The sequence below is a fragment of the Thunnus maccoyii genome, chromosome 13 (assembly GCF_910596095.1).
Source record: "Thunnus maccoyii chromosome 13, fThuMac1.1, whole genome shotgun sequence".
NCBI lineage: Eukaryota > Metazoa > Chordata > Actinopteri > Scombriformes > Scombridae > Thunnus > Thunnus maccoyii.
The window spans coordinates 9704112-9732069 of NC_056545.1; the positions used below are offsets into that span (position 1 = coordinate 9704112).

Below are 27958 nucleotides of genomic sequence, written 5' to 3' on the forward strand. Positions count from 1 at the left end.
CTCCTCGGGATGGGGGCCTTAAAGAGACAGGAGCTGAAACGACCTGTTTCAGTCAGAGGCTGAACTGAGGGGCTGCATAAAAAGCCAGTAAAAGATAAATAAGGAATTTTTGAACTGTAAGGCATGCAAAGATATTCCAGTAGAAACCCAGAATATAAATATAGACCTGGAAATATAGTCCCCTTTAAAGGACACCATTTGTGTGTGTGAGCATGTACGTACTCACAAAATGTCTGTGCACAACTGCCAACCGACACAGCAGTCTAGCCAATAAGAGGGATTCAGTGCTCTTGACCAAAGTGTTGGACAGACAGACTAACACCATCATCCTCAGGTTGTGGTGCTGCTGGGTCAAAGAAAAGACAGACAGGCTCACCCTGGATGTTTTTGTCCTCTGAATGTCCTATTTTAATGGTCAGTGATGTCGTGATATTCCCCTTTTTGTCTTTTTGTTGACATTTCTCTCTCAGCTTTAGTGTTTGTTAAGCTGCAGAACATCCCACCCACTCTCCCTCCCTCTGTCCACTATCAATTATATTAACAGCAGCCTGAAGCTTCCTCCTAGCATGTTGCTCCATTTTCTGACAGGAAACCTCTCTGCTGTTACTTTATGGCCTCCTCCTACATTATTACACTGCACTGGTAATAGAGCTTACTTTCTATTCTACTCCAGGCTTTGCCCTGCAATGCAATTTGTCTTTCCAACACTAGATGTTTTCCTGTGACAATGAGGTATTTTTTATGGCTGTGCTGATGTCATCACATTTATGTTTGTCCCTCATGTCCCAGGGCACAGCTTACAGGAAAATGACTTATACGACACAATGGAAAGGATGGATGTCCTGCAGTCAACTTGAGGCCAATTTGGCCTAACATGAGTTGGCTTATGTTTCCAGCTAGCTACACAGCTGGAGATGATCTGCCAGCATCCTTTAGAAATTATGCTTTCCTGCTTCCTTCCACTCACGTTAATTATGTATTACCACTAAGAAGCTGGTGGAGTCATGTGGTATGTCAAGTTTACCCATGATTGGCGCAAGGGCCAAATATAGCACATCAAGCATTCTTACGCTAATTGTTAGTCATATTCACGCCCCTATGCATTGTATAACCATACACCATGTGAATCCACTGGAGGGACATAGCCTTAAATCATTCATTGATTTAAGTGAGCAGCTCAGGCAGAAATATGTTGGACAGGCAGTACTCATGCATGCAGCCCTGGGCTTTGAGGTTCCTACTGGGATTGTAGGCAGCGACTAGTGTTAGGCTTGTCTTTGTGCAACAACGTGTTTGAGCTGCTCAGTTGAAGGTATTTCTATGCATTTGAAATATTTAGTCAGATTTGTTGGGATTTTTTTTTATCACAGAAAAGATACTTGAAGAAGAGGTTCACATTTTTTCAAGTCTGGTTTAACACAATACTCATATGCCTGTATGTACATTGAAATATTGATTTCTGTAATCATTCTTCCTGTCAATACTGGCCTCATTTATCTCCACTGTAAGTGATGAGGAACAAAATCTACACTCCTCTTTCTGTGTAAAAATGCACTCTACAATTGATCTTAGAGCTCTGGTGATAAGTTGATTAATCGATTAGTTAGTTGATTGAAGGAAAATTAGTTGATTAATTGTTTTTTAAGCAAAAATGCCAAATCTTTGGGGGTTCCAGCTTCTCAGATATGAGGATTGGCTGCATGTTTTTATCATATATGATAGTAAATTAAATATTTTGGAGTTTTTGACTGTTGGATGAATTGCAATGAAACAAGCAATTTAAGGACATCACTTTTCACTTCTTTTTGATGTTTCGTAGATCAAACAATCGAGAAAATAATCTACAGATTAATTGGTAATGAAAATAATCGTTAACTACAGCTAATATGAGGCTTCAACAGTCTGAATCAGACAGATCAAGTGGGTGTCATCTAAAGTCACAGTATTTTTAGTGTAAAATCCTCTTTGTGTTTACCTGGACAGTGTTTTCTTGCTGAGCTGAAATGTAGAGATAGACAGGAGGCACATTTGCAGCTACTGACAACTCGTGTCATTCATATTGTTGTAGGGCAGACTTTAAAATGTGTGAACCCATCCTTTAAGATAATATGAAGTATGATTAAGCCTTGTCCACGCATAAATGTCACGGGTGCGGAGAATTGTATTTATTTCTTTATTTTAATTTTATGTATAATAATTTTGAGTAGAATTGAGTCTTGTTTTTAATCCAATAGCAGGCGGTAATGCAACATTTTGGATGCAAACCGCCTCTAAAAACCAACGAAGAAGAAGAATAAGCTGACAGGCGGAAGTGTGTCATAGCTGCTGGTCTACCGAACCGAGCTACTACTAACCAAACTTTCGTTTTGCTCTGGAAACACAGCGATTATGGCAACGTTTTTCGGTGAAGTTTTGTCTGTGTATTCTCGGGCTGTTGAGGAAGACGAAGAGGAACTTGATGAAAACGACGAAGATGAACAAATCCGTAGAGAACTGGAGCAAAAGAGGTAAATAACGTTAGCTAACTAGCATGGACACTGAAAATGATTAGGCAGAAAGCATGGAAGTGTTATTACTAATGTTACTTCCTAAATACACGCTAGCGAGTTGTACTACATCACTTGATAAATGTCAAACCACGCTTTCGATACATGTGGCAGAATAAACACTTAGCGAGAGCTTCACTAAAAGCTAGTTTCAGATTCACTGAATAGAAACCTCACTGTAGCTTTAACATGAACATTTTCAGTATTTATAAATAAATCAAACTCCTGTAAATCAGCGAAATTAGTTTGAAGAGGTAGGTATGTATGTGGCCTTCATCCTCGCATTTCTATCAAGTACTGTACTTATGTACAATTTTGAGGGACTTTCCATTTTATGTTACTTTATACTTCTACTCCACTACATTTCAGAGGGAAATATTGTACTTTCTACTCCACTACATTTATTTGACAGCTTTGGTTACTGGTCAGATGAAGATTTGACACAATGGATAATATAACAAGCTTTTAAAATACAACACATTGTTAAAGATGAAACCAGTGGTTTCCAACCTTTTTGGCTTTTGACGTCTTACATACAGCAGTGTGTAGTCGGGGTCACATTTCAGATGTCTATGAGTTGTTAACAGCTCCACCAAATAGTGATGTTTCCCTCTAAACTTCTCACATGGTTTCATTTCAATAAATGTTCAAATATTTTACCAAAAATCAAAGATTAGAGGAAAAAGTCCAAAAATTGAAAACAGATTTGTGTATCAAAACCATTAATCATCTCAAGACCCCTCGTGGTGACCTTTTAGAGGGGCCTGACCCCTAGGTTGAGAACCACTGGACTAAACTAGCTAACTGTATATAAAGTAGTTGAAACTAGCTCCACCTCCAGCAGCTACAACAGTAACATGCTGCTTACACACTGATGCTTCAGTATTAATAATCTAATGATGTCATATATAATAATATATTAGTCAGAGGGACCAAATTAGTATTTCTACTTTAATACATGTTGCTGCTAATATGTATGTACTTTCACTTAATTAGGATTTTTCATGCAGGACTTTTACTTGTAATGAATTTATCTGAATACTTCTTCCACCACTGGCCGCAACCTGTGTGAACATCTGTCAGCTCTAGCTAACATGACACATGAAATATCAATGAAAAAAGGCAGCTAGTACTAGTAATACCAGTAATAATAACGGCACAGCAGCCTCCTCACATTAATATTATTAAGTTGCATAATATTTAGTTTACCATCTAAATATACCAGACATTATACTGTATATGCCAGAGATTTTGTTAGTACAGAATCTTGTAATAAATAGGCACAACTTCACTCAAAAGAAACTGTAAATGCAGGATTTAATGAGTATTATAGGGCTGCAACTAACGATTATTTTCATCATTGATTAATCTGTCAATTATTTTTTGATTAATCGATTAGTTGTTTGGTTCATAAAATGTCAGAAAAGGGTGAAAAATGTCAATCACTGTTTCCCAAAGCCCAAGGTGATGTCCTCAAATGTCTTGTATTGTCTCAACCAACAATTTACAACCCAAAGATGTTCAGTTTACTGTCATAGAGGACTAAAGAAACCAGAAAATATTCACATTTGAGAAACTGTAACCAGAGATTTTTTTCTTAAAAAAGAACCTCAAAACAATTAATTGATTAGCAAAATAGTTGGCAATCAATCATGAAAGGAGACTTTAGATAGTTTATCTTAGTAACGTATCAACGTGATTCATTTTCTTTCATTGAGTTACACACTGAAACTCTAAACACGTCAAACTTATCACCAAAGTATTGATCGGAGACCCTGACAAACATTTATAAGGCTGCAATGAAAGATTACTGTCATTATTGATACATTTGCTGATTTTGTTTTTTTTTATTATTATTTTTTAATTTATTAATCATGTAGTCTATAAAATGTCAAAAAGAAGTGAAAATCACAACTTCCCAGAGCCCAAAGTGATATCCTCAGTGATGCTTGTTTTATCCAACCAACAGTCAAAAACCAAAAACTATTTAATTTACTATCATTTATGATAAAAACATGCAGCCAATCCTCTTATCTGAGGAGCTGAAACCTGCAAATATTTGACATTTTCAAAATAGTTGATGACTAATTTTCTTTTGATCGACTAATCATTTAATTGACTAATTGTTGCAGCTCTAAAATAATCTTTAAACAGCCTTGTAGCCACACTGTTATCAGTCATGGCAGTTGGTATTGTGCTGCAATGGTACATATTTCTAAACAACATTACCACTAACCAGTTGCTACACAGTTAGCCTGGCGCTTTTGGGGGCCCCTGGGTGTCTGGCGCCTTCGGCATCTGCCTGCTCTCTCCTCTTGGTAATCCAGTCTTGTTTACAGCTGTCAAATAAATGTGGTGGAGCAGGAACAATATTTCTCTCTGAAATGTAGCAGAGCAGAATTACAATGTAGCATAAAATGAAAATACTCAAAGTACAAGTATGGAGTTGCAACAATTAGTTGATTAATTGGCAGCTATTTTGATAAAAGAATAATCATTTGGCCTTTTTTTAAGGAAAAATACCAAATATTTACTGGTTGCAGTTTCTCAGATGTGAGTATTTGAAGCTTTTATATGTCATACATGATCGTAAACTGAATGTTTTTGTATTTTGGACTCTTGATCAGACAAAAAAGACTTTTGAAGACGTCATCTTGGGCTCTTAGACGTCGTAACATTTTTCAAAATTTATATATTTTTAAAAATATATATAAAACTATTTTATATATAAAACTATTAACTGATTCATCAAGAACATTATCATTAGATTAATCGATAATGAAAAATTGTACCTAAGTGCAATACTTGAGCAAATGTACACCACTTCTGAGGGGAAGGTTCTGGTTATTGTGGCCACAGATTTATTTGAATAGACAAAGATTGTGTTAATAATAAAGTATGAGGAAAAGTTGCAACATAAAACCATAAAAATCTTGTTTGAAATCTGCTCTAGAGGCCCACATGGAAATACCTGATGTAGTAATGGCGTTAGTCTCAAAAATGTCTCTTAGTCCAGATTATTTTGTACCACATCTCTGCTGCTTGTCTGTCCTCTCAGCTAGCTGCAGGTACTTGCATCCCACATGTCTGCAGAGTGCTGTACAGATGCTCTCGAAAGTGTATAATTTTCAAAGCTAGTATGTAAAAACTCAAGGCATAAATCTCAGCAGCTGTTCAGATAGTTGGTGTCGATTATCAGCCCTTTAAAAGTCACAAAGATGTAATAGTTGTTTTGTGCTAATTTTAATTATAAAGTGTTTTCCAAAGCTGTTCCTCCTTTTCTAAACTTCATCACTTTTCAACAGGGAGGTTCAACTGCACTGGAGTCCTGAAGTCTCTGAGTCGCTGAGGTCCGGAAACAAGCTGCAGTGTTCAGACTTCGTCCTCGCCGTGGGACACAACGCTGCCAGTAAGTGACTTGCTGCCAGCAGTTTCCCAGAGTCACAACTCTTCTATATGCTTATGAGCCTTTCTAAGAGCACACCCGATATTATTACAGATCAAATGGAGCTTTTAATGATCCCCTTGAGGAAATAAGAGTCCAGCGACTGCTCAGAAATAAGGCAGTCAATTTCCAAGAACATTATTACATTGGCTTTTTAAGATGATAAGCTCAGTAATGAGGAAGCTGGATATTAACTCAATTTCTTCAACATAATGCTGCATTACATTTCATAACAAGTGCAGGCTCACGCATTCACCATTGCATTTTATATGAATCTTTGGGATGGTCCTTTCTGATCGGATTCTTTTAAATGGTCCCAGGCTGCACTCAGAGCTTGGTAAAACTGCTTTCTCCTTTCATGCACCTTGTGGCATGGAATGAGCTGCAAATACCATTAACTTAGAAGCACTCCCTTTGTTGTACCCTTAAAAAGTCTTTTACAAACTGCCCTGAAGGAAACATGTTGCTGTTTATATAACATTGCCTTGAGGTGGATTGTGTTATGGTTAATGATGGTATGGCCTCTATGTTTTCTCCTCTTTTACTCTTTCTCTTGTTTAGCTTTTATGTATTTTATGTGTTCTATCATGTGAAATTGTTGCGAAACTGCTTACGCTGCCGTCTTGACTCCCTGGAAGAAGAGATCTTTTATCTCAATGGGACCTGGCTAAATAAAGGATAAATAAATAATTAAATTAAATAAATAATAATCTCTACAAAGCAACACACTTTTTACCAGATATAAACTACACATTTAGACACATAATCGATACCAACATAGATTAGTATCAACGAAAGCTCTCCATATTGAGATTTGCAGCGCTAATTAAATAAACTTGTCTTTTGATTTCTAGAGGGCTTTCTTAGCTACCATAGCTGGAAATCAGTTAGCTAAGCTACGAGCCCTACAGCCATTAAAATACTGGATCAGTATCCAGTCACACAGACCTACATGTTCATATGCAAATCAACGGACAGAAAATATGTTATCACCGTTGTGCAGTTTCTTTCATTTTGTAAAAACATAAATATCCTACCAACTCAGTTCACTTTTCTCAACACATACTAAAGAATTTCTATCTGCATCTATCTTCATAGTTACTCCACCCCAACGCAACGTTACTCAAACTGTTATTACTATGCGATGCACATCATTACAGTAGCTTTTGCCTTTTCTCAAATGCAATACAAAATTTCAATTTAGCTCTTCAGTGAACATACTTCTTGTGTTGATCGTTTCTTCATGGAGCTTTGCTCTGAAGAAAATGGAAAACGATCTGGTTGTCTTTGCAACAGCAGCGCAAACAATAATACCATTTGGAAACGCAAATATTGCCAAAAATGGCAAATATTTGCTTGTTCCAGCTTTGCAAATTTGGAGATTTGATGCATTTCTCTGTTTTCATATCATTGTAAACTGATATCTTTGGGTTTTGGACTGTTGCCACACAAAACAAGACATTTGAAGACATCACTTTGGACTCTAGGAAAATATATTAACTGATTAATGAAAATAACTGGTAGTTGCAGTACTATTATCTGCCAATACAGAATACTGATCCGATACCAGTGATCTCTTTTTCCAAAACTTAACATCAGTATACCTCGCTGTGTCAAACTCATTGTGATAATTTTTATGTAACATAACTTGAGTCCAGGAGTTGCTGTGGCTCTAAAACCTGAGCCGGCTGCCCGGCATGACTGAATGTACTGCAACTAATATCAGAAACATTGAATTGTTTAATGGCATTGACAAAGAAACTGTAAACTTAATTGTGATAAATAAACCCACTGGTCCAGGGCCTGCACCAAACAGAAGACAGAAAAAAATAGCAACCTTAAGTTAGTGAACAAAATTAACACCTTGTTTCTCATTTTTAAGTGAAGAGAAATGTAAAATTAAGAATTTGTGGTTTAGGGGGAGTCGTGTGCTGTAACTGTTCTTACATTCCCGTTCATGTTAAAGGTATTTATCCAAATGTCAAATTATTCCTCTGAGCTGTTCAACTGTTTTTATGTTTTATACTTTTCCTCATGTATCTGATTTTGAGGAACTGTCTATTATTATGATTTTCTCCCGTGTGTCAGGACACCTTTGGTTTTCGCTTGTGATGATTAGCGCTGTTGGCGCAGAGGTTTAATTTGTAGATGCACAGTTATAGAAACTCAGATCTGTCTCACAGCAGACGAAGCACAGCTGTTATCAGCAACACTAACAACAGCTCCATTTAGGTTCGTCGTTAAACCAACGGCCTGTGATACTGGAACACCTGCTGTAAATGCGATGCATCCGGCTGCAATTAATGATAGCACTTACACCTGTCTCAATGTCCGCTGTGAGAAAAGGTCAATAACTTTAATGTGGGAGCTCTGTTTGTATCTACACAGATCATCTTTCATCCTCCAGGCTGGTTCCCTTTCATTGATGAAAACCTAGAATCGCCTGTGGGATATGAAACACAAATTCATTAAAACATTAAATTAGAACATGCTGTATATACATGCACCCAATAATGTCGACATGTTAAATGAGTAAAGTGTGAAAAGAAAAAAAACTCCTGTCACACATGAGCTGTTGTTGAATACTGAGACGATCTGTCTCTTTGCAGGGTTTCTGTCAGTGTATGTTCTCACCTCTGCAAACTGGGACGCAGTGGGACACGCATCAGCTTGGAACGAGAGGAGCCGGCCACTAACTGGGCAAACCAACGAGGAGTCGGCATGTGTCTTCTACAGACACAAGGACAACCCATCAGTGAGTGACACACTGAGGAGAAACACCTGAGAATCACTTCAAAATGTGTCTGCTTGTAAATCAATGCCAGCGACAGCGCTGCTGTAAAGCAAATGTTTCACTTTAAAGAGTTTGCTCCTGGTTTTCAAGCTGCATACGGGTGACAAATTGAAGAAAAACCTGAATACATAAGTGGAGAAAGATAAGAAATGCTGATACATCCGGTAAAAATAGAAAGTAATAATACAAACAATAATATTTGGTCGAAGCTGTTCGTATGATAGCATCACTGCTTTTTCAGTTATCATCCCCCTTTACTTGCTTTGTAATTGTTCACATCTTGTCACAACTGATGTAATACAGCAGCATTTGCACCGTAATGCAATTCAAGAATAAAACATAAAACACCACTTTTGCTACAAAAGTTGGAAGGGAGGCAGTGACACGCAGGATTAATGAGCCACCACTAATCCGGCGACTCTTACATAAACTGTCAGAATACTGAGTTACAACCGACCGGTGTGATGTGTGTGGAGGTGTGTGTGCTGATTTTATAGCAGCCTGTTGTCATTTGCACGTGATTTAATCAAGATAAACATAGTGAACGACCGTGTGTGATAGCACCGCGCTGCTGTGGAAGCTCCAGATTTATCTCGCATGCAGTATCTGTTCTGCTGCCTTTCAGATGGCTGCAGGGATTTAATTAACTGAAGGTGAAGGTTGATACAGTAAAAAGCTGCTGTGGGGAACAGATACTGTAACGGTCATCAATTCACAGATCAGTGATACACATTTTTTATGCTGTTTTAAATGCATACACAGGTCAGAGACTATGTTTTTGTAAGTTTTTTTTCTGTAATGACATTGGACAGTAGAGAGGTGACAGAAAATGGAGGGCGAGAGAGGTGGAGTGACCTGCAACAAAGGTCCCTGGCCATAATTGAATCAGGGATATTGCAGTCATAGTACATATTGTACACGTCTTACACACCAGGGCGCCCCTTTGGTTGGAGAGTGTTGCATTAAATGATTTATTTACATTTTTAAGTTTGATTCCATCGTTGTGATGCATTTGTGCTGCCTTATTTGAATTAGCCTCCTTTCGTGCACCACACTGGGCACAAAAATACCAGACAGGCAAAGCCAATGTCAAGGTCAGGATAATACCAAACTGTTGGAGCAATACTTTGCCGTGGTGCTGCTGTGAAAATAGAGCTCTGTGTGTTCTTCCTTTAGTTTGTCATCCATCACTCTCAGTCCCGTCTCCGAGCACAGACATCTCTGCAAGTTTGTCAGAACCACCGACATTCAGAGTAATCTTAATTACTTAATTATTAATGATTTGGTGAGTCAGTTCACCACTTTAGTCCAGAGTGAAATTTAGTCAACTATGGGAAGGACGGCCATGAAGTTGGGTCCAGACATTATTGGTGCCCCGACGATGAATTCTAATAACTTTGTTGATCCTCTGACGTTGCCTCTAGCACCGCCAGCAGGTCACAATGTCAAACTGTCCAATTCATTAGTTTATGACCGAATACCTGCAAAGATGATGTTCAAGACTCTTAGTCTTGTTTTTGTTTCTTTTTTATATAAATATGAAGTGAAGTTTCCACTCCACTGATGTCCAATCACACCATTCACACAGGAATGTTCTTGAAAATTGAGCTCTATATGTTGGTTCTTCCTTTAATTTGTCACCCATCAGTATATTACTGCTTCCCATCTTTGAGTAACTCTTCTGTATGTGTCAGACAAATATACAATACTTTTAATACACAAATGTTGCATAAAATGTCTCTCACATTCCTCCTTTTTGAAGGTTTTGATATGCCAGTTGACCTGCTATATTGCAGAAGACCAGTTGTTCCAGTGGACGGAAAAGGTACATTTATACAACTAAATCAGTTTGATGGCACTGTGATTGAATTATTCTGGAAAGCAGAGGCGTTTAGAGCAGCTGCCCTTCCTCAGCCTGCAAACAGATAGCAGATTTACAACCATGCACAGGATTGTTTTCTGACATTGATGAAGCACAACAATCTAGTGACAAGAGGACTTCATTTGAATATATCAGCTTGACGTCTGTTGAACATGATTGTTAGTGTCGCTCACATAGACAAACTAATTTTTGTGTATATACAGTAGATTTTTGTCCTACTTTTTTGTGAGATTACAGTGGTCAAAGTCAAACATGCAGGTATATTTCAGGATGATCAACATGGTAAAAGTGATGTGTTGGTCTGACTGTGTGTTTTTCTTTCTATTGTAGGTGTTTGACTGTCTGCAGTACAGAGAGCTGAATGTGACTGTGCTGTCAGACAGCTCTGTGGCTGATTACAAAGCAGCAGACTATCTGTCCAGCAGCTCTGTACCCTTCCTGCGCTCTCTCCACACCAGCGCTTTCAGTGGTCCGCCTGTCTGCCAGTCACTGGAGCAACCCAATATAATCACTGGAATTCCAGCTGCAGGTACTACTACACCTCCAGATGACTTGGGTGTCACTGGACAGGTTGATCTCTTCTCTCTCCTCAAACACACACACAAGCATAAAACTGTATTTTTTTTCCTCTCCTTTCCCTCGTACCGCCGCATACTGCTCTGCATGTTTAGTAGCATAAATGCCTCTTGAGATTTAATGTATTCCTGCAGAACAGCAGCTTTGTCCTTGCAGGTTAGAAAGGAAGCAGTCACACTAAACTTCACCCACAAACGGTGTCTGCAGTAAAGTAGAGTTACAATTAGCGATTCTAGCTGATGTGTTTATGTAGACAAGTTGTGCATTTAAGCACAGCTTGCTAATTTTTATAAAGTGGACAGATTTTGGGAAAATATCTTACTGCAATTTAAATTGTGATTATATTTATATGAATTAAACTAGAAGACATGTTTAATACATATTATTTAGAAAGATAACTGTTAGATAACTAATAGAATCAGGTAAAATAATGCAGTTGCATGTTATTGAGTCTACCGAGGGTTCATATTCAGTCACAAAATAAGTCAACTTCTAAAAAGAGGGGATGAAGTGAAAGATAACATTTTACTTAAGTTGACGTTAACTGTGCTCGTTACTCTAAGTGCAATAAGTACTTTATCAAACCCCCTGTTCAACAAGCATAAACATGTAGAAAACTGCTTTGCTCACAGTTTCCCATCCACCACTGGTATGTTTTACACAACCACAGCACGCTGGTTAAGGTACCACAACACATATCCCGCATAGAAACTGAGAAACAACTATTTTATTTATATCAAATGAATCATCACAAAGCAAATGAAAGAGTGTAAAGATGGAAGCGTAATATGGGGGGACTCGTGTTAACCCCTTCTGTCAACTACAAATCCAATTTTTGCTAGTTTTGCTCCCGACCTCCTTTACGTGGACCGCCACATATTTAAGTGTCCTAAAGCGAGACACTGAACCTGAAGTGGGGAATAAATGTAAGTCACTTTGTACAAAGCTTCTGCCAAATGAATGAAATGTGGTGCCATTAGGCCCCTCTCCACTCACTGAGCACATAGTCCTGCATCCTGATTTGGTCACTTTGGTGCCAGGGCACTTAAGGACATCGAAACGAGACCGTCAAAACAAACAAACACATGTGGCATCAGGAAATAATCTGTGTCACTGAAGACTGACGGGTTACACTTATCATGTCAAACTGTCCCATCTTCATCGATTCTGATTATTTCATTACGCCGTCCTAAAATAATCTTACATTCTTCTTCTTTGTGCTATTTCATCAGTACTGAACCACTGCCAGGCTCACCGCATCGCCACTGTTGTTTACCAGTGTTACAGTGATGTCATTGGCCCTGACTCTGTCACCATGGAGACCTACAAGCCTGCACTAACCAAGCTTGGCAAGTCCATACAGGTGAGATGCTTTGGAAAGGTCAGAGTGGTGAGAGAGGGGAAGAGAACAGGTGCTCCTCTTGTTTAAAATTTGTCAGATTTCTAAAGTAAATGAAGGATTCACACAAATGGCCGACGTCTTGAAAGTTTGTCAGCGCTGAGTTGCACTTCTGGCAGCACCACAGTCGATGATCTTACTCCAACTGTTGACAGCTGATTGGGAAAAACACTCACTGTGACATCACCGGTGTAGGGCAAGTTTACACATTACTCATTGTAAAAGTAAATACATTATTTAACTCATTATTCAGCAGAAAAAGTAAAGTGTTAATTTACTTTCATTACTTTATTTTTGTTACTCGGCTGTCAGCTCCGTCAAAGTTGCCTTTAAACAACTCAGAACCCTCCACATCCACACACTACGTCTTTTGTATTTAACACATGAAGACATAAAAAAGGAGACTTTGTGGTTTAACAAGCAGTCAGGAGACAGTTTCAAAGGATTTACTGACCATCCAACAGCTAGTGTTAGCGTAGCCTCAGTGACGGCACACAGAACTGCAAACCTCACCTGCACGATTCACACACCCTCCAACTCTGAACTAAACTAGCGTCACGTGACTCTTGAATGTAGGCCTACGTGTGGCTAATATTAGCAAGCCAGCTAAAAACAAACAACATGTTGTGTATAATGTAAATATCTCTGACCTTTGCTACTCTTTAAAAAATGTGTTAACTCTAATTTATTTTAATTTTTTTTAATGTGAGTTTACCACAACATACATGTACTTTGTGTCTGTGCAAATGGCAGTAAAGTGTCTTAAATCTTGAATGAATCTTGAATAAGACAACTTTGGAATTACCACAAGCTGCATTTCTCCTCCTCTGGAGCAGTAATCTGTCAGCTGAACGCAGAGACCACACTGATATCAATCCTCCGTTAATCCCACTAAGACAGCGACAACGCCGACCACCAAGTAACAGTAAAAGTAATGGATCAGTAACTGTAATTTAATCACTGAATTTCACATTTTAATCCCTTACACTACTCGTTACTGAAAAAAGAAATTACATTACAGTAACGTTACTGTTACGGAGTAATGTGTTACTGATCAACACTGGTCACCACAGACTGAGCTGCGGCCACAACTGCAACAAACTTTGACGCTCAGTGCGTTTCAATAATCATTTGTCATGCCCTCCTTCACTTCCCCTTGGCATTTGATATTATGTAGCACCATAACTTACATTAATGAGCGAGGGTCAGGGTCCGAGGGGAGTGGAAGATTTCAAATGGAGTGCACTTGCTCTCATCTGCAGACTCCACCAGAACTACTGAAAGATGAATTTGTGAAGGAGACATTTGTCTAACTGCCTGAAAGCGGCCATTACTTCTTGTTATGTATCAGTTAATGTCGATGAGGAGACAGCATTATCAGCGAATGATTGCAATATTCATTAGTGTCTTCAATATCATTAAAATAAATTACATTTATATTGCACTTTGAACAAAGTTAAAGGAGTTTAAATCATATTTTAACGTCACTCAACATGACGACAGGGAGTCCTCTGAGTAAAAATAAACGAGAGCATGTTAAACCGCTATTAAAATACATATGAATTGTTTTCCAGAATTGTAAAATTTCACTCTCCTACTTCTCTCCTCAGTTGGATCCGTCTCCGAGCACAGACGTCCTCCGCAAGTTTGTCAGAAGCACCGACATTCAGAGTAATCTTTATATCTGAAAACGTTGCTCACTGTGCAATCTAGTTCTATTTTCCTTTAGTAAAATACTGTCTTTTTTAATAAAAAAAGTAAAGAAAACCTTTGTAGTGTTGTGATTTATGTATATTATCATCTGTCCAATAAGGGTCTGTGCCCCCTTAGTTTCCAAAGGAAGGACACTGTACAATTTGGAATTTATTAATGAATGACTGAATCAAATGTGTACTGAGAGGCCGACGGTGCTCCTTCATCAAACATCATACCTCTGTGAACTTCTCCCCTCTTTTCTCTACATAGATGTGTGTGTCCTTACAAAATTACAGGTTAGCAAGTTGTCAGGTGAGTTAATGTACAAGGACACACAGATTCTAGTAGGGTTCATGTGGAAGGTTAACGTGGCTAAAAAAAAACAAGCGATGACTTAATGCCACATTTGGAACTACTTGAAATTCACATTACGTCATCTGTTTACATCCTTGCTGCTTCGTGAATAAAAGATGAATTTTTCCAGCGATGCCAATGTCTGCCAGTCGCTTTGTCCAAGAGTAAAATATTGTAAAATATTATGATTTGCTATGAAATTTGGTACAGACATTCTTGGTGCCTTAGGTAAATAATAAAACTCAATAAACCTTTGTTTAAATGTCAGTCGTTTTATGATTTGGTGGGTCAGTTTATCACTTTTGTCTAGAATGAAATGTAGTAAAATATGGAAGGACTGCCATGAAATTTGATCCAGACATTATTGATGCCCAGAGGATGAGTTGTAATTACTTTTTTGATCCCCTTCCTGTGTCTCTAGCACCACGAGCAGGTCAAAATTTGAATTTGTCTCAATACATTGGTCAAAAATACCTGCAAAACTGACATTTGTTTCAGTTTCTTTTTGAAATTAAACTGCACACAGGACTGTTTTTATATGACTGACTAATATCTTCAGAGGATGAGTCCCATGAAAACTATAAAAAAAAAACACAAACAATGAATGGATCCTTCTAACACGTACTGTCTGTATTGCCAAAGCCTAATATAGTTTATTCCTTTGTGCCAGCTTGAGCTGAATTATTGCCCAAAGACTATTAAAAACACTTAAATGAGTCACACTGGTGTATTCAAACATCCAGACATGTTCGTTTATTACCATGAACTGTAGTTAATTTTGAGTAAATCCCATTTACACTTTCCTGCTATTATAAACACTCCATAGAGCAACAAATGTGTTTTCATCCGCACCTGAAAATAGTCCAGAACAAGTATATTTATTCTTGTTTAATTAGTATTTGTTAAAAACTACAGTGTCCTGCTGTTTTAGGAAATCACCTTTTCACTTGCAAGTGAAAATGTGTTGCCTGTTAGTGATATTCAAGGATAAATTCAGCATATAAATGATGATTTTATCAGCGTAAATACTGTATATTTTAGTTGTGTTTATGTTCATGCTCCCACTGATCTCCAGTCAGCTGATGATGATATTGTGGAAACAATGAATCCAGAAAAAGAAAGTAAAAGCTAAAACAAAGAATTATTTTAAAAATTATGGATGGATGGATTAAATGATTTATATTCCTTCCTTCACGTTTGGCACGATGCATTTTCGCATTGTCAAGTTTTATTTTATTTTTAATTTTTAAAAAAAATATTTTTATTAACCCACCACCACACTGGGGGACATAATTTTTCTAATCTTTTTTTTGTTTGTTTGTTTTACTTTTTTACAAAAACATCACAGGACATTACATTTGTCTCCCAGCTTCTCCCATATACTCTCAATTACAATCACAAATTTATCACAATTTTATATTCAAGACCTACACATCAAGATCAACATTACAGAAATAAACAGATATAAAACAAAAAAAGAGGAAAGTCTAAGGTGCGAATAAAAAAATAATGGTTGTACATTCAACATTAAGACGAAACAAAGGAATTCATTAAATGTTTCTACCTATATTAAATATAAATACTCCTCAAGTGGGCAAAAACATCCTCTAGTATTCACCCAACCTGTTGTCTGAGTTATGTGCCATTTTTTCCATCTTAATTTGCTTTATAGCCTCATTAACCCCCCTGAAGGGATGGCAAACTACTTTCAACCTGTTTTTTGAGTATTGAGTATGGCAGTCTTTTGTTGCTTATTATTTGTTTGTTTTGTGCTGTTTTATGGTCTTATTTTTAAATATTTTACTCTTTGTGACCTTGCTCTGTAAAAGGTGCTATCCTAAATAAACTTTACTTGCTTATTATCACTTTTTTGTCATAATACACAAAATAAGAACCAAATTGCACTGTCAAATAGAAATTTAAAGGGATTTTTTGGCATGAACATAACCAGAAACAGTATTGCCAAAGCACAGCACTTTCTGAATGCTGTCATTAATTAACAATACATTTCAGAAAGAAATAAAAATATATATTTATAGGCTTTAATGGTTATTCGCAGTGTCTCCTCCTGTCCAGTAGGGGGCAGTAATGCGACAGTGAGCCGTTTGGCAAACTCCAGAAACAAAAAGAAGATAAGTCGGCGAAACTCAAACAAACCTGTTGGTGTAACTGTCCACAACAAATAAATAGGGATTTTTCTCCTGTTTTTCCATTTCTTATCATCCATATAGGCAGCGAAGCAACATATCGAGCTGATACAGTCGTTAATAATGCTGTCGTGAATTTATTATCACTCCTAACTGGAAGCGAGACGATATATTTAGCAGTGAATTAGCAACACTGTAACGAGCCGTTTAACGACGCTACCGATGAGTGCTAGCCGGGTTATAGCGTCCACGAAGGGCAGGAGGAAAGCTGCTCTCACCCGGACCAAGGAGCACCGACCCTCCGGATCCAACAAGGTGCTGGCCGAGAGGAACCAGGCGGTGGTGGCGGTGGGAGCCTGGGTGGAGGGCGGACAAGACTTCGAGGATCCGTCTGTGAGTGACTGAGCAGCAACATCAACCTGTCGACCGTTGGAAGAAGTACTCAGATCAGTTACTGAAGTAAAAGTACTAATACAACAATGTAAAAATACTCCATTACAAGTAAAAAGTAACTAACACTACTACAGTAAAAGTAACCTACATAAGTACTATTCAGCTTCATGTAGTTAAAGTATTAAAGTAGTGGTTTGGTCCCTCTGACTGATATGTTATTATATATGACATCATCAGGGCTTGATCCCCGGTAAGCGCGTGCATTAAGGCGCCATCGATGAAGATGATGATGATGATTAAAAGTTCAGTTGATTGAGTAGATTCACATGTTTTGTTATTTTAGAGTTATTTTTGGCATAGGTTTTTTTTTTTAGAAATAATTTAAAGCCGACACAAAAACTAGATAAGACATGGGATTAAAACATGTCCTCCCTTAAAATAACCTTGTTTAATTTTGTTCGTTATTTATGTTTCTAGTAAAACAGTATATTAACCATTATTGTGGCATGTCTTGATAAATCTAACAGTGAAGATGTTAATAAATAAATAAGAAATAAGGTCATTAAAGATTCTTAATTACAAAAGTTCTGATCAGTCAGGAATAGGTGTGGTTTTAAATATTAATCGCTATTTACACACTGTGTGGGATAAAACACATAAGAAGCCTAATTCTCCTTTACAATAATTCACTACATGTTTACAATCAGGTAGGCAAACTCATTAAAATATGCATTAACTAAGATCAGTGCATTATAATGTCAAATTTGGGCTGTTACAGACAAAAAAATTTTCCAGGGGTGCATGACCCCGGACCCCCCCTAGTTGGATACTTTTTCCCACTGGCTGGTTACTCCATATCCTTGTGGAAAGCCCTGGTTTGGTCCATAACGTGAGAAAATTGGTGAAACATGTTTCCCAAAACCCAAGATGACTTTGACAAATTTCTTGTTTTATCCCGCCCAACAATCCACAACACAAAGATGTTCAGTTTACTGTCACAGCAGTCTAAAAAAAAACAGAAAATATTCACATCTGAGGAGCTGGAATTCAATAATTTGGACTTTTTTTTCTGAAGAACTGACTCCAGGTCTTTGACTGTCATATCTGGTTAATTAAACCTCAGTGATCTGCTGATGGTGCAGTCAGTACAGACTTAATGTTCAAACTACAGATCGCTATGTAAATAAATTAATTTTAGTTGAGATCCCAAAGTTTCCAAACATATAAACATATTAAACATGTGTATGAAATGAGGTGCAGACTTCTTGGATTTTTCCTCTTGGTGGAATGATGCAGCCATAAAAACAGAGTCCTTAGTTTGAATATTTCACTCATTGTAAACATCTTACATCTCAGATGATGGTTTGGAACAAAGTGATACACAAATACTGTCATATATAGTATGACATAAGATGATTTTAACAACCTTAAAGTGGCTTGAGGGAAAATGGGGAAAACTGCAAACAAGCTGCTCAATCTGCACAGGGAGCTGAAATGTGTTGCAGTGTTGGTCTCTCTTTATCTAAAGTGGTTCAAACAGTCTTCTCATGTCTTTGCTCAGGAGCTGGCTTTGCTAACTGATGAGATCCAGACAGAGAAGAGGAGGGAGAACGAAGAGAGCCTACGAAGATTTCAAGATGAAGTGCGCCACCGTGTGGCACAAGTCAGCAAGAAGCGACAGCAGCTTCAAAAAACAGACTCAGTGGTAAAAATAACGTTATTTTGACTGACAGTGAAGTATGAATGAGATTATGTTAAGCACAAGAAACTGATCAAAGGAGAGGGATGATTTGAATATAATAATTGTATTGCATGAAACTAGGGCTGCAACTAACAAGTATTTTCCTTATCAGCAATTTCCTGTGATTAATTATTTAAAGTTTCATACATATGTGAAAAAAGATATCACAATTCTCTATTTCTTTAAAACTGTAAAACTAAAACTGTGAGTTATTCAATTTACAGAGAATAGCAACAAATCTTCACAATTAAGAAAATCTTACCAAATAGTGTTAATCGATTAATTGGCTACTTGTTTTGGCTCTACATGAAGCCGCTGCTGCAAAGGTACATATCTCACGATCATGTTCATCAAGGTGATAGTAAAGGGTTGCTGGGCCCTCTCGTTGCCTGCTGCCGCTGTTGCTCCTGATGACTGACACACTCATTGTAAAACTGTGTGTGTCCAGGTGAAACCTGACCGGAGAATCCCGCAGCAGCATCATGTCTGGACCCAGCATGTTTCTGCTGGCAAGAAGCTGACGTTTGCCTCTCCTCAGAAGGAAAAACGCATTTCCAGAGTGATGGAGAGGAGCCCCCAGGAGGTGAGATTTGTTATGATTACACAACATAAGTGAATAATAAATTATTCATTTTAGCCAATTCATATCATGTTTTGTTTGTTGGTGCCCCACATATTTAAATTAGAAAATTGATTTAAAATAGGATCAACAATGGAACAATGTGACTGAAATCAATATCGCAATATACACTAAATGATCAAAAGTATGTGGACACATTCTACTGTGTACTTTTTGTCTAGTGTTGTTTTTATGGTTTGGGATAAACCTGTTAGTTCCAATGAAGGGAAATCTTGTAGGAGCTGAGAGTTTCATTGGTGGGAGTGGAGCAAGAGTCAGTTTTTGCTCGATCAGACCCACAGTAGCTCATACAATGTGATGTCTGACCACATCGGAAATCAAAAGTGTTGCTGCTCCAGCTGCTCCGAATGGCTGCACATTCAAAGGCAAAGCGAAAAGTCGGCTGTCATAGAGAAGAGGAAGATACAATATAGTTAAAATATGGGGATAATGAAGCATAATTTTAGACTGTCTCTCCTGGAAGTCATTCATAGTGTTTCAATCAGTTGTTCATATGAAAAGTAACAGATAGTCGAGTCAAGATTGAAAAATGGCGATACACAATCAAATGTTGGAAAGGTGTCCAATGTCGCCTTAGTGTTACAGCACACAGTGATATTCTGACAATAATGAGCTTCCAACTTTGTGGCAACAGTTTTGGGAATGCTCTTTCCTGTTTCAATATGATAATGCCCACTTACACAAAGTGAGGTCCATAAAGAAATGTTTTCCCCAGTTTGGTATGGAAGAACTCAACCTCAACCGACTGCGAGCCAGGCCTTATCATCCAACATCAGTGGCCGACCTCACTAATGCTCTTGTGGCAGAACGGGAGAAAAGATTAATGCCATCGGTTTTGGGATGACATGTACATCAATCATGTATGCTTGTCAAATTTGCCTCAGAAATGTCAAAGTTTAAAGTTAATGTAGAAACAGTATCTCCATTACATAGTGTGTCTACCAGCCTCCTTCCATGCAAAAACGTTTTTAAAAGTTTATCTGAAGCTAATATGAAGTGTCAGCCATCCAAATGAGTCAAATCAAGTTGATATCTTTCAACGTTACAGTCTTTTTAGTGCCAAAGTCCCTCTTTTTGTTACTATACTTCCACCACAGCTCAACAGGGAAACACAAAGAGGGAATTTGATGCTAAAAAGACTAAATGTGGCAGATATCCACAGCAACAAAACCCAGTTTCAGTGTTCACTTGAAAATTTGTGAACCGATCTGGGATCCAGAGAGACCTCAGAGGTCTGTACTGCTGTCTCAAACATGTCCTCTGTTGTCTCTTCGTAATGTGAAGAAGGCCATTTGGGTCATCTTGTCTTCATTAGTTTGTTGTGTGGAAACAGTGTGTTGCTCCTGGCTGTCAGTATGATTGCATTGTTTCCTTGTGTGACTGATAAAATAATGTGACAATGATACATTTATTTACATGATTTTCCAGTCCAGTGAAGGTATGAGGCAGGTCAGACTCAGACTGGCTGCCTGCCGGATGATCCCACATGGGGAAATGACGTCAGACCTTCCTGGTGGCGAATGGAACATCTCTCCAAGCAAACATGTGAGTGTCTGTGTCTCACACTTGTTCCTCTTTTTTAGTTCCTATAATCGTTGAGAATTTTGATAAAATAATTTTCCTCTGCACCAAACAGAAAGCTGAATCTCATGTGCCAAGAGCAGAGCAAGAAGTGGAAGAGGAGGAGGAGGAAGAGGGAGAAGATCTGCTCTTCACCAGTCAACATGAATGTCCCCTCGTTCAGCAGAACATCAGCAGTAGCACCTTTCATCACGGTTTGGTCTGTGTGCCATTTTAATGGCTTTCTGCATTCAAGTTTTCTTTTTGATCTCATAATCATTTAGGATGCATGATATCTAGTTAGGAACATATTTACTCATCATTTCAGGGACCATCTCAGCCAATAGATTAATTTCACTGCAATTGCATTGTGTGTCAGATGTGGATTTCACAAATACGAATACATTATTATTTATTCATATTCTATGTATCCATATAGCGGTTTAAACAGATGTGAAAGGCGTCTAAATTTTTGCAGTAAAAGGAGTTTTCTTGTTTTTTCCCCCCACCTGATTTACACAATTTGCCTCAAACTTTCACACCTTCTCTTCAGAATCATATTTCAGTCAAATGGGAACACACAGAAACATTTTTCTGAGATGTCCAGAAAATTAGCTTTGACATCATATAAAAATAGGTACTCTGTAACTTCAGATCTTTCCTCGTAATCCTCAAACAATAGGTGAAAAAACAGGGCTCAGGTGTAGGTGGGTTCTATGGCACATTATACTTCCTGTTTACATCACCCAAAGCATTATGGGACTCTGGTGACACATTAGGGCTGAGCAATTAATCAAATTTTATTTTCACTTACGATTTTGGCTTCCAACGATTATGAAAACAAGATAATCGAGATAAAACGATCACTCTGTTTCACAATGATGGTCTCATTTTGTCTTGTGTTATAAATCCAGTGCACCCCTTTCCTTTACAGTGGTGCGCTCTCACCCCTCCCTAAAAGCCCAAACTCACTCATTGAGAATCCACATAGTAAGCGAGACGTGAACAACGCGTTCAATCCCTTTAATCCACACCAACTCTGACCTGTGTTCAGCGTCTCTGTTCACAGAAGCAGCCGTCAGTCAGTTGCAGTTGAGAGGACTGCGAACGGACAAACTGCCTTCACCAGGCTGACTGACAGCAGAAATTTACTCAACCATAACAGTTTTCATGTCGGCTCCACGGGAAGAAATCAACACTGTTTGTATTTATTGATTCATTGATTTTATTTCCTCGCCCACCGTAGCAAGCGAGGGGAATCTGCCTGTAATGAAACAGGCAGCTCACAGACAGACTGGGAGCCTTGATCAATCAACGTAGACACCGTTACTAAGTTCAAAACACATATACAGCAGGATATTTGTGTGATTTAAACAGCTGTCTGTACAGATTATGCTTAAAAAAATAATAATTGTGTAGTACCACTTAAGGCCAAATGAGGGCATTTCTGAGTAGTCCAACCTATTCTCATGACATTTATATTTATGACATACCTAGCTAACATGTGTAGTTACAACCATCACAAAACCTAAACTACAGTGTCTAACAGTGGCCCTCATCAATTTATAAACCCAAACATTTAAAACCTCATCACTGCGCTATAAAGCAGCTGGCAGTGTAAATACTGGTGGGAAACTGGGGAAGTTCCATTATTCCAGAGTGTATATTGTGTTGTTACACTTCCCCTTATGACTGATGACATGTATGAAGTGTACACGGTTAATGATAAATATATCTGTGCAACTTCCATTTCCCTCTTAGGCATTGTGATTCAGAACATGTCCAGTTTATGGCTGGCTTCTTCTATCTACACTATAACCTTTATGCAGATTTTTTCATCCCGTGTCGTTTTAGCCAGGAAATGGAAACAGGATTTTAGGCCTTCCAGATGTAATTGTATTTAACCTAAATGTGATCTCCAGTCATAATGATTTATTGTGCAACTTCTAGAATCAGTTGGTTGCACCAGTGATGATTTAGATGTGCCAGTAAAGGAAACAATCAGCTGTTTTGTGTTTTACATTTTTACTTAAGTCAGATTAATAATATTTTTGCTGCTCCACCTGACATAAATTATTACTTCTTTACAAGGACTGACAGTTCCAAGCCCCACAGACAAAAAATCCCTCAAAACATATATTTCAAGGTCATGGATTATAATAAATGTGGCAAATATAACATCTCATTTGAATTATTAGTATGGTTATTGCATTACTATTATGTGTTTACAAATAAACACATTTCACTGTTTTGTTTTGTTTTTAGATTATCTTATTTTTATTGCATCATACAACAATATCATCAGTCACAGGCCTGTGCTGTTAATGAGAGTGACAAAATATTTTTAAAAAAGGGATAACAAATAAAGTAATTGGTACTTTGCACACAAAAAATATCTTAAAAAGGACACATTTTACAGACTTGTATACATTATCCCTTATACTACTTTACTAGTAGTACTTTATTAAAGCAAATCTACTCATGATATATTGGAGATGTACTGGGATTTGATGTGTTCACAGCACGTAATTTTGTGGTGTCTAAATGTTAGAATTTAAAACTTCATGTCTTCGCTGTAGTTGTTGATTAATTATGTTGCTGGCAGCTTAGTATCTACAGTATATAGTTGAGGGGGTTAGTCATCCGTCAAACTCTACTGACTCTGTTCTATATATTTCAGGTGAGTGGGCGTGACTTGTGGGATACGCACCGATCACAACCTGATCCTGGTTCCAAGTCCAACCTCAGAGAACCACAGGTCCTGTGGCCTCTGGCTGACCAAGAGGAACTGAAAAGACAGGTAGACATCACACATGAGTGTGAACCTTTGAAGTGACCGTAAGCAGTTTGAACCCTGTCTTACTACATGTTAAAAACTACATGTCTCTCTCTGCAGCGTCAGTCTCAGTTCCTGATGCACCGCCGGCTGTTCATGAACATTGAGAGAGAGCAAGTGAAGGAGAACAAACAGCACAGGAAACACCTGAAGAGGACGGCAAGGTGGCGCAACCACAGAATTTTCTCATGCATCACTTCCTCTTATTGCTTTGAATGTTTTATCAAAGTCATGGCTTTGAGAGATTATTTTGAAATGTGTAAAAGAAGCAGTAGTAGAAGTAGAAGAAGAAGTATTCACTGTAGAAAAAAATATTGAAACGCCAATAGATTTCATTATTTTGCATGCAATTTAAACCATTTTAAATGCATTTAAAAAGAGGAAGTCATTATAAATTAATAAAAGTAAAACAGTAATGATGCATATATAATGAATTAAACCATATTTTAGATAAGCAATCAATCTGTGTTTTTGAACATATTATACTTACAGATTGTTTAGCCTCGGTCTAAATGACAATCTCCCCTGTAATTTCACCGTCTTCATCAAAGGATCAAAGCAGAGAAAGAACAGATACGTCTGGAGGAAGAAAGAAAGTTGGAGAGAGCGCGGCAGCTCGCCGAGGCCCAACAGAAGCTGGAGGAGAGAGAGCTGCTGATTCTGGAGCGACTGAAACTTGAGGAGGAGGAGAGAGTGGTGGAACTGGAGAGGAGAAAAAGAGAGGAGAAAGGGAAAGTAGCTGCAAGGTAATTCACAGAGATTCATTCACCAAAATGTAGCGGTGTAGTTACTGCCATCGCGTAGATGCAAAATATGATCAGACAGGAGGTAATACAGGTTTAACACAAAGGAGAAAAATACATTTTGTTTGTAACATCTCTTTGAAAGATGCACTTCAAGGGTGCTTTGACATCAAACCTGTTTGGTTCGGTTTAATCAGACTCTGTTGTGTTTGTCCGTTTGGTTCGGTTGTTTTGGGCTGGTGTGAAAGCTGTCAATCGAACTCAGGCGCAGACTAAACAGTCAGGCTGGTACCTGAAAAGAAGGGTCTCTTTCCAGAACCAAGTGGTGCAGTTTGTTTGTGGCATGAAGTCAAAACAGACCACAAGACTGTGAGAGTAGCATGAATTCAAAAGCTGAACTACTATTAAATCATCTGCGGATAATGAGCTGTTAGCACAAGACCATTTGGTAAACATACTATATGTGAGAAGAGGTCCAAAAATTCCTGGAATTGTTTAAAAAAAACTGTCATTATAAATCATTCGGTGGTGGAAAAGAGTGAAATATGGCGACCATACAGTAACTACACCCATAATATTAAGGTACAAAATGTGTCTTTCTTGTTCCGTTTCTATGCATTTGTCATTGTTTATGTACAATATGAAAGTTAAAGTCTCAACTAACAATCCTCATAATCGATTATTTCTTTAGGAGGTCTTTATGAACATCAGATAAGATAAATAAATATGTCAGGTTCAGAATATTATTTCCTTTTCTGGATCCATGTAGCGCTGCTGATGCAGGATGACATCACCAAAACTGACCAATCAATGAGTTACCAGTCAGTCCATATGACTTAAAGTTTATAGCTCAGTCTTTATCATTTATTTCCTTGGTCTGGACCAAACAAACCAAACTGCATGTGCACTCTAAAAAAGTGACTTAGTGAAGCTGAAGCCGCCCTGATAAAACAAACTGATAAACAACTCAACTCTCTGCAGGTTCATTGAGGCTCTGAGAGCTCAGATGAAGGAGCGACTGTCTCAGGAGAAGCTAGAGCTCCCTCCTCTCTGCTGCTGTGCATCCTCTTTCTGGGATTCCCACCCCGACACCTGTGCTAACAACTGTGTCTTCCACAACAATCCCAAAGGTACTTACTGCCATCTGCCTCACTCTCCACACACACTCCCACTGAGCTTCAGTTGAACTATAAATGAGATCATTAATAAACACTGTTAATAGAAATATTTGTCTCTTCCACAGCATATGCCCAGGCATTACATTCAGCAATGCTGAGTTTGGATTGTTAACAAAGGAAGATGATGAGCTGCAGTGGAGGTTGTCCAGTAGAAACAGGCTCATTGCTCACTGTTTTTGAAGGAACAATCCAACATTTTTTGAAATACAGAGTAAGTTGTATCCCTGTCTGTCCTCTACAGAGATCAGTCCAGGAAATGTTTAGCCTCCAGACTAAAATATTTCAACAACTACTGGATGGATTGCTGTGAAATGTTGTACAGACATTCATGTTCCCCTCAGGATGAATCCAAATGACTCTGGTGATAGCTGACTTTTCATCTACCACCGTCATCAAGTCAGTAGGTTTTCACTCCAGTGATGAATTTCAACATCTACGATGAATCTGCAAAAACCTTTGCATTTGTGGTTAAGAGTGAAACATCTGTTAAAATGTTGTTGGATTGCCATGAAATTTGGTACAGACATTCATGTTCCTTTCAGGATGAATTGTAATGACTTTTCTGGTATTGTAGGATCACTACATCATCAGGTCAAAATTTCACTTTGTCCAATACTTTGGTTTATGATCAAATTCCTGCACGACTAATGAGATTACCATCAGCACTAATTAGCGAATGTTAGCATACTAACATGCTAAGCAAAGATGGTGAACGCAGTAAATGTTACACCTACTAAACATCAACATGTTGGCATTAGCATTTAGCTCAAAGCACCACTGTGCCTAAGTACAGCCTAACAGGGCTCACAGTGTAGCTGCAGACTCTTTGTTGTGTTCTCTTTGTGAAAACTGAGCCTTTATATGCTATTTGACATTTTGACTATTTTATAAAACCACACTGTACTTTACCTGTTATATCATTATTATTATTATTACCGGCATTATTTAAGTATAATTAATGGATTTCTCTCTATATGTAATTAGTGAAGTGATTTTACATGATTAATAAAGCATCAGGGAAGTCAATACATGTGTACATGTGCTTTTGAGAACCTGTTTGTTGTGTAATCGCTCACTGTGTTGTAAAGATCTGATCTGGTCATGTCAATTTTCTTCAGGGCTGTATTTGAAAAAAATAATAATAAAAAAGACTGATCTCTGACAGGTTAATTAAATATATCATCCTATACACACCCACTGGTGTTATCCAAAAGTGTTACATGTTACATTGTATTTTAATTTCTAAATTACTGTGTAATCTGTCATAGTATCTTCATGCATAAAACATGTTTATTTTTCAAAGTGAATAATCTCTGTTGAGATACCTAAATTTGTTTTCTAAATGGTTATAGTCCATTTGTATTAATTTTAATTCCTTCTCTGGTGCCATACACTACATAATGATTACATTGTAGCAAAATTTACATATTTTAATGTTTTAATGTGTGAAACATTTGCTCATTTGAAATTTGAAACCTGATTTTTAAAGTTATGGGTTAAGTTTCCTCTGTTCATTACACTGGTATAAAAATCACTCATCTCTCCTTTTAGTGAGATAGGTCACCTATTATGTAATTTACTGTTTTGTGGTAATGTAATTGAATACTACATTGCCATACACTAATGTATTTAAAACTTAACTGATGATATACTCTTCTATCCCATATGATGTGAACATGGCATGAACCTACAGCCCCAGTTTGGGCATCTCATGTTTACCGTTACATGCAAGTCACAGCTCTAAGCATCCATAATTACCTGTCAATCTTTGAAAAAGCCACAAGAAGGTTGTTTACATTTACCACTTTTCCATAATCCTAAGACTCTTCTAACCATCTAGGTGAAAAAATATTCCATCTGCTGCATGATAAAATAATACATTTGAAAAAGAAAAGTCAAAGAAAAATGAATATACTGATACTTTGCTACAGCAGAATATGGTTTTCTATACTTCCCATCAAGTTGGTGATCTTGTGACTGCTCAGAATTATCTTGCAACCCTTTGTAGGAGTCCCGACATTTAGGTTTT

At 37.8% G+C, this 27958-nt stretch overlaps 2 protein-coding genes across 3 annotated transcripts; both read left to right on the forward strand.

The window, feature by feature from the left end:
• The first annotated feature begins 2287 nt into the window (after positions 1–2287).
• On the forward strand, positions 2288–14409 carry psmg1 (proteasome (prosome, macropain) assembly chaperone 1). The gene is made up of 7 exons (XM_042430113.1): positions 2288–2507; positions 5852–5955; positions 8601–8746; positions 10548–10610; positions 10998–11196; positions 12476–12606; positions 14253–14409. The coding sequence occupies exons 1-7, from the start codon at positions 2389–2391 to the stop codon at positions 14328–14330; spliced, it is 840 nt and encodes a 279-aa protein (XP_042286047.1). The 5' UTR covers positions 2288–2388; the 3' UTR covers positions 14331–14409.
• A 2334-nt stretch (positions 14410–16743) lies between these two features.
• ccdc15 (coiled-coil domain containing 15) lies at positions 16744–27089 on the forward strand. Of its 2 annotated transcripts, XM_042432312.1 has the most exons (11): positions 16744–17231; positions 18793–18936; positions 19421–19555; positions 21041–21157; positions 21249–21392; positions 23853–23972; positions 24069–24172; positions 24560–24754; positions 25733–25881; positions 25995–26069; positions 26171–27089. In XM_042432312.1, the coding sequence occupies exons 1-10, from the start codon at positions 17061–17063 to the stop codon at positions 26039–26041; spliced, it is 1326 nt and encodes a 441-aa protein (XP_042288246.1). In that variant the 5' UTR covers positions 16744–17060; the 3' UTR covers positions 26042–26069; positions 26171–27089. The 2 variants fall into 2 exon arrangements, with proteins under 2 accessions (XP_042288246.1, XP_042288245.1); XM_042432311.1 differs by having other exon boundaries at positions 16749–17231; positions 25995–27089.
• Positions 27090–27958: the final 869 nt, after the last annotated feature.

What these genes read in the sequence shown, in the direction of transcription:
- psmg1 (XM_042430113.1), top strand. Translation starts at nt 2,389, where the DNA reads ATGGCAACGTTTTTCGGTGAAGTTTTGTCTGTGTATTCTCGGGCTGTT. An exon ending in CGTGGGACACAACGCTGCCA is followed by an intron (nt 5,956 to 8,600) that starts GTAAGTGACTTG and finishes GTCTCTTTGCAG; the next exon opens with GGTTTCTGTCAGTGTATGTT. An exon ending in TGTTCCAGTGGACGGAAAAG is followed by an intron (nt 10,611 to 10,997) that starts GTACATTTATAC and finishes TTTCTATTGTAG; the next exon opens with GTGTTTGACTGTCTGCAGTA.
- ccdc15 (XM_042432312.1), top strand. Translation starts at nt 17,061, where the DNA reads ATGAGTGCTAGCCGGGTTATAGCGTCCACGAAGGGCAGGAGGAAAGCT. An exon ending in CACCTGAAGAGGACGGCAAG is followed by an intron (nt 24,173 to 24,559) that starts GTGGCGCAACCA and finishes TCTTCATCAAAG; the next exon opens with GATCAAAGCAGAGAAAGAAC. An exon ending in AAAGGGAAAGTAGCTGCAAG is followed by an intron (nt 24,755 to 25,732) that starts GTAATTCACAGA and finishes AACTCTCTGCAG; the next exon opens with GTTCATTGAGGCTCTGAGAG.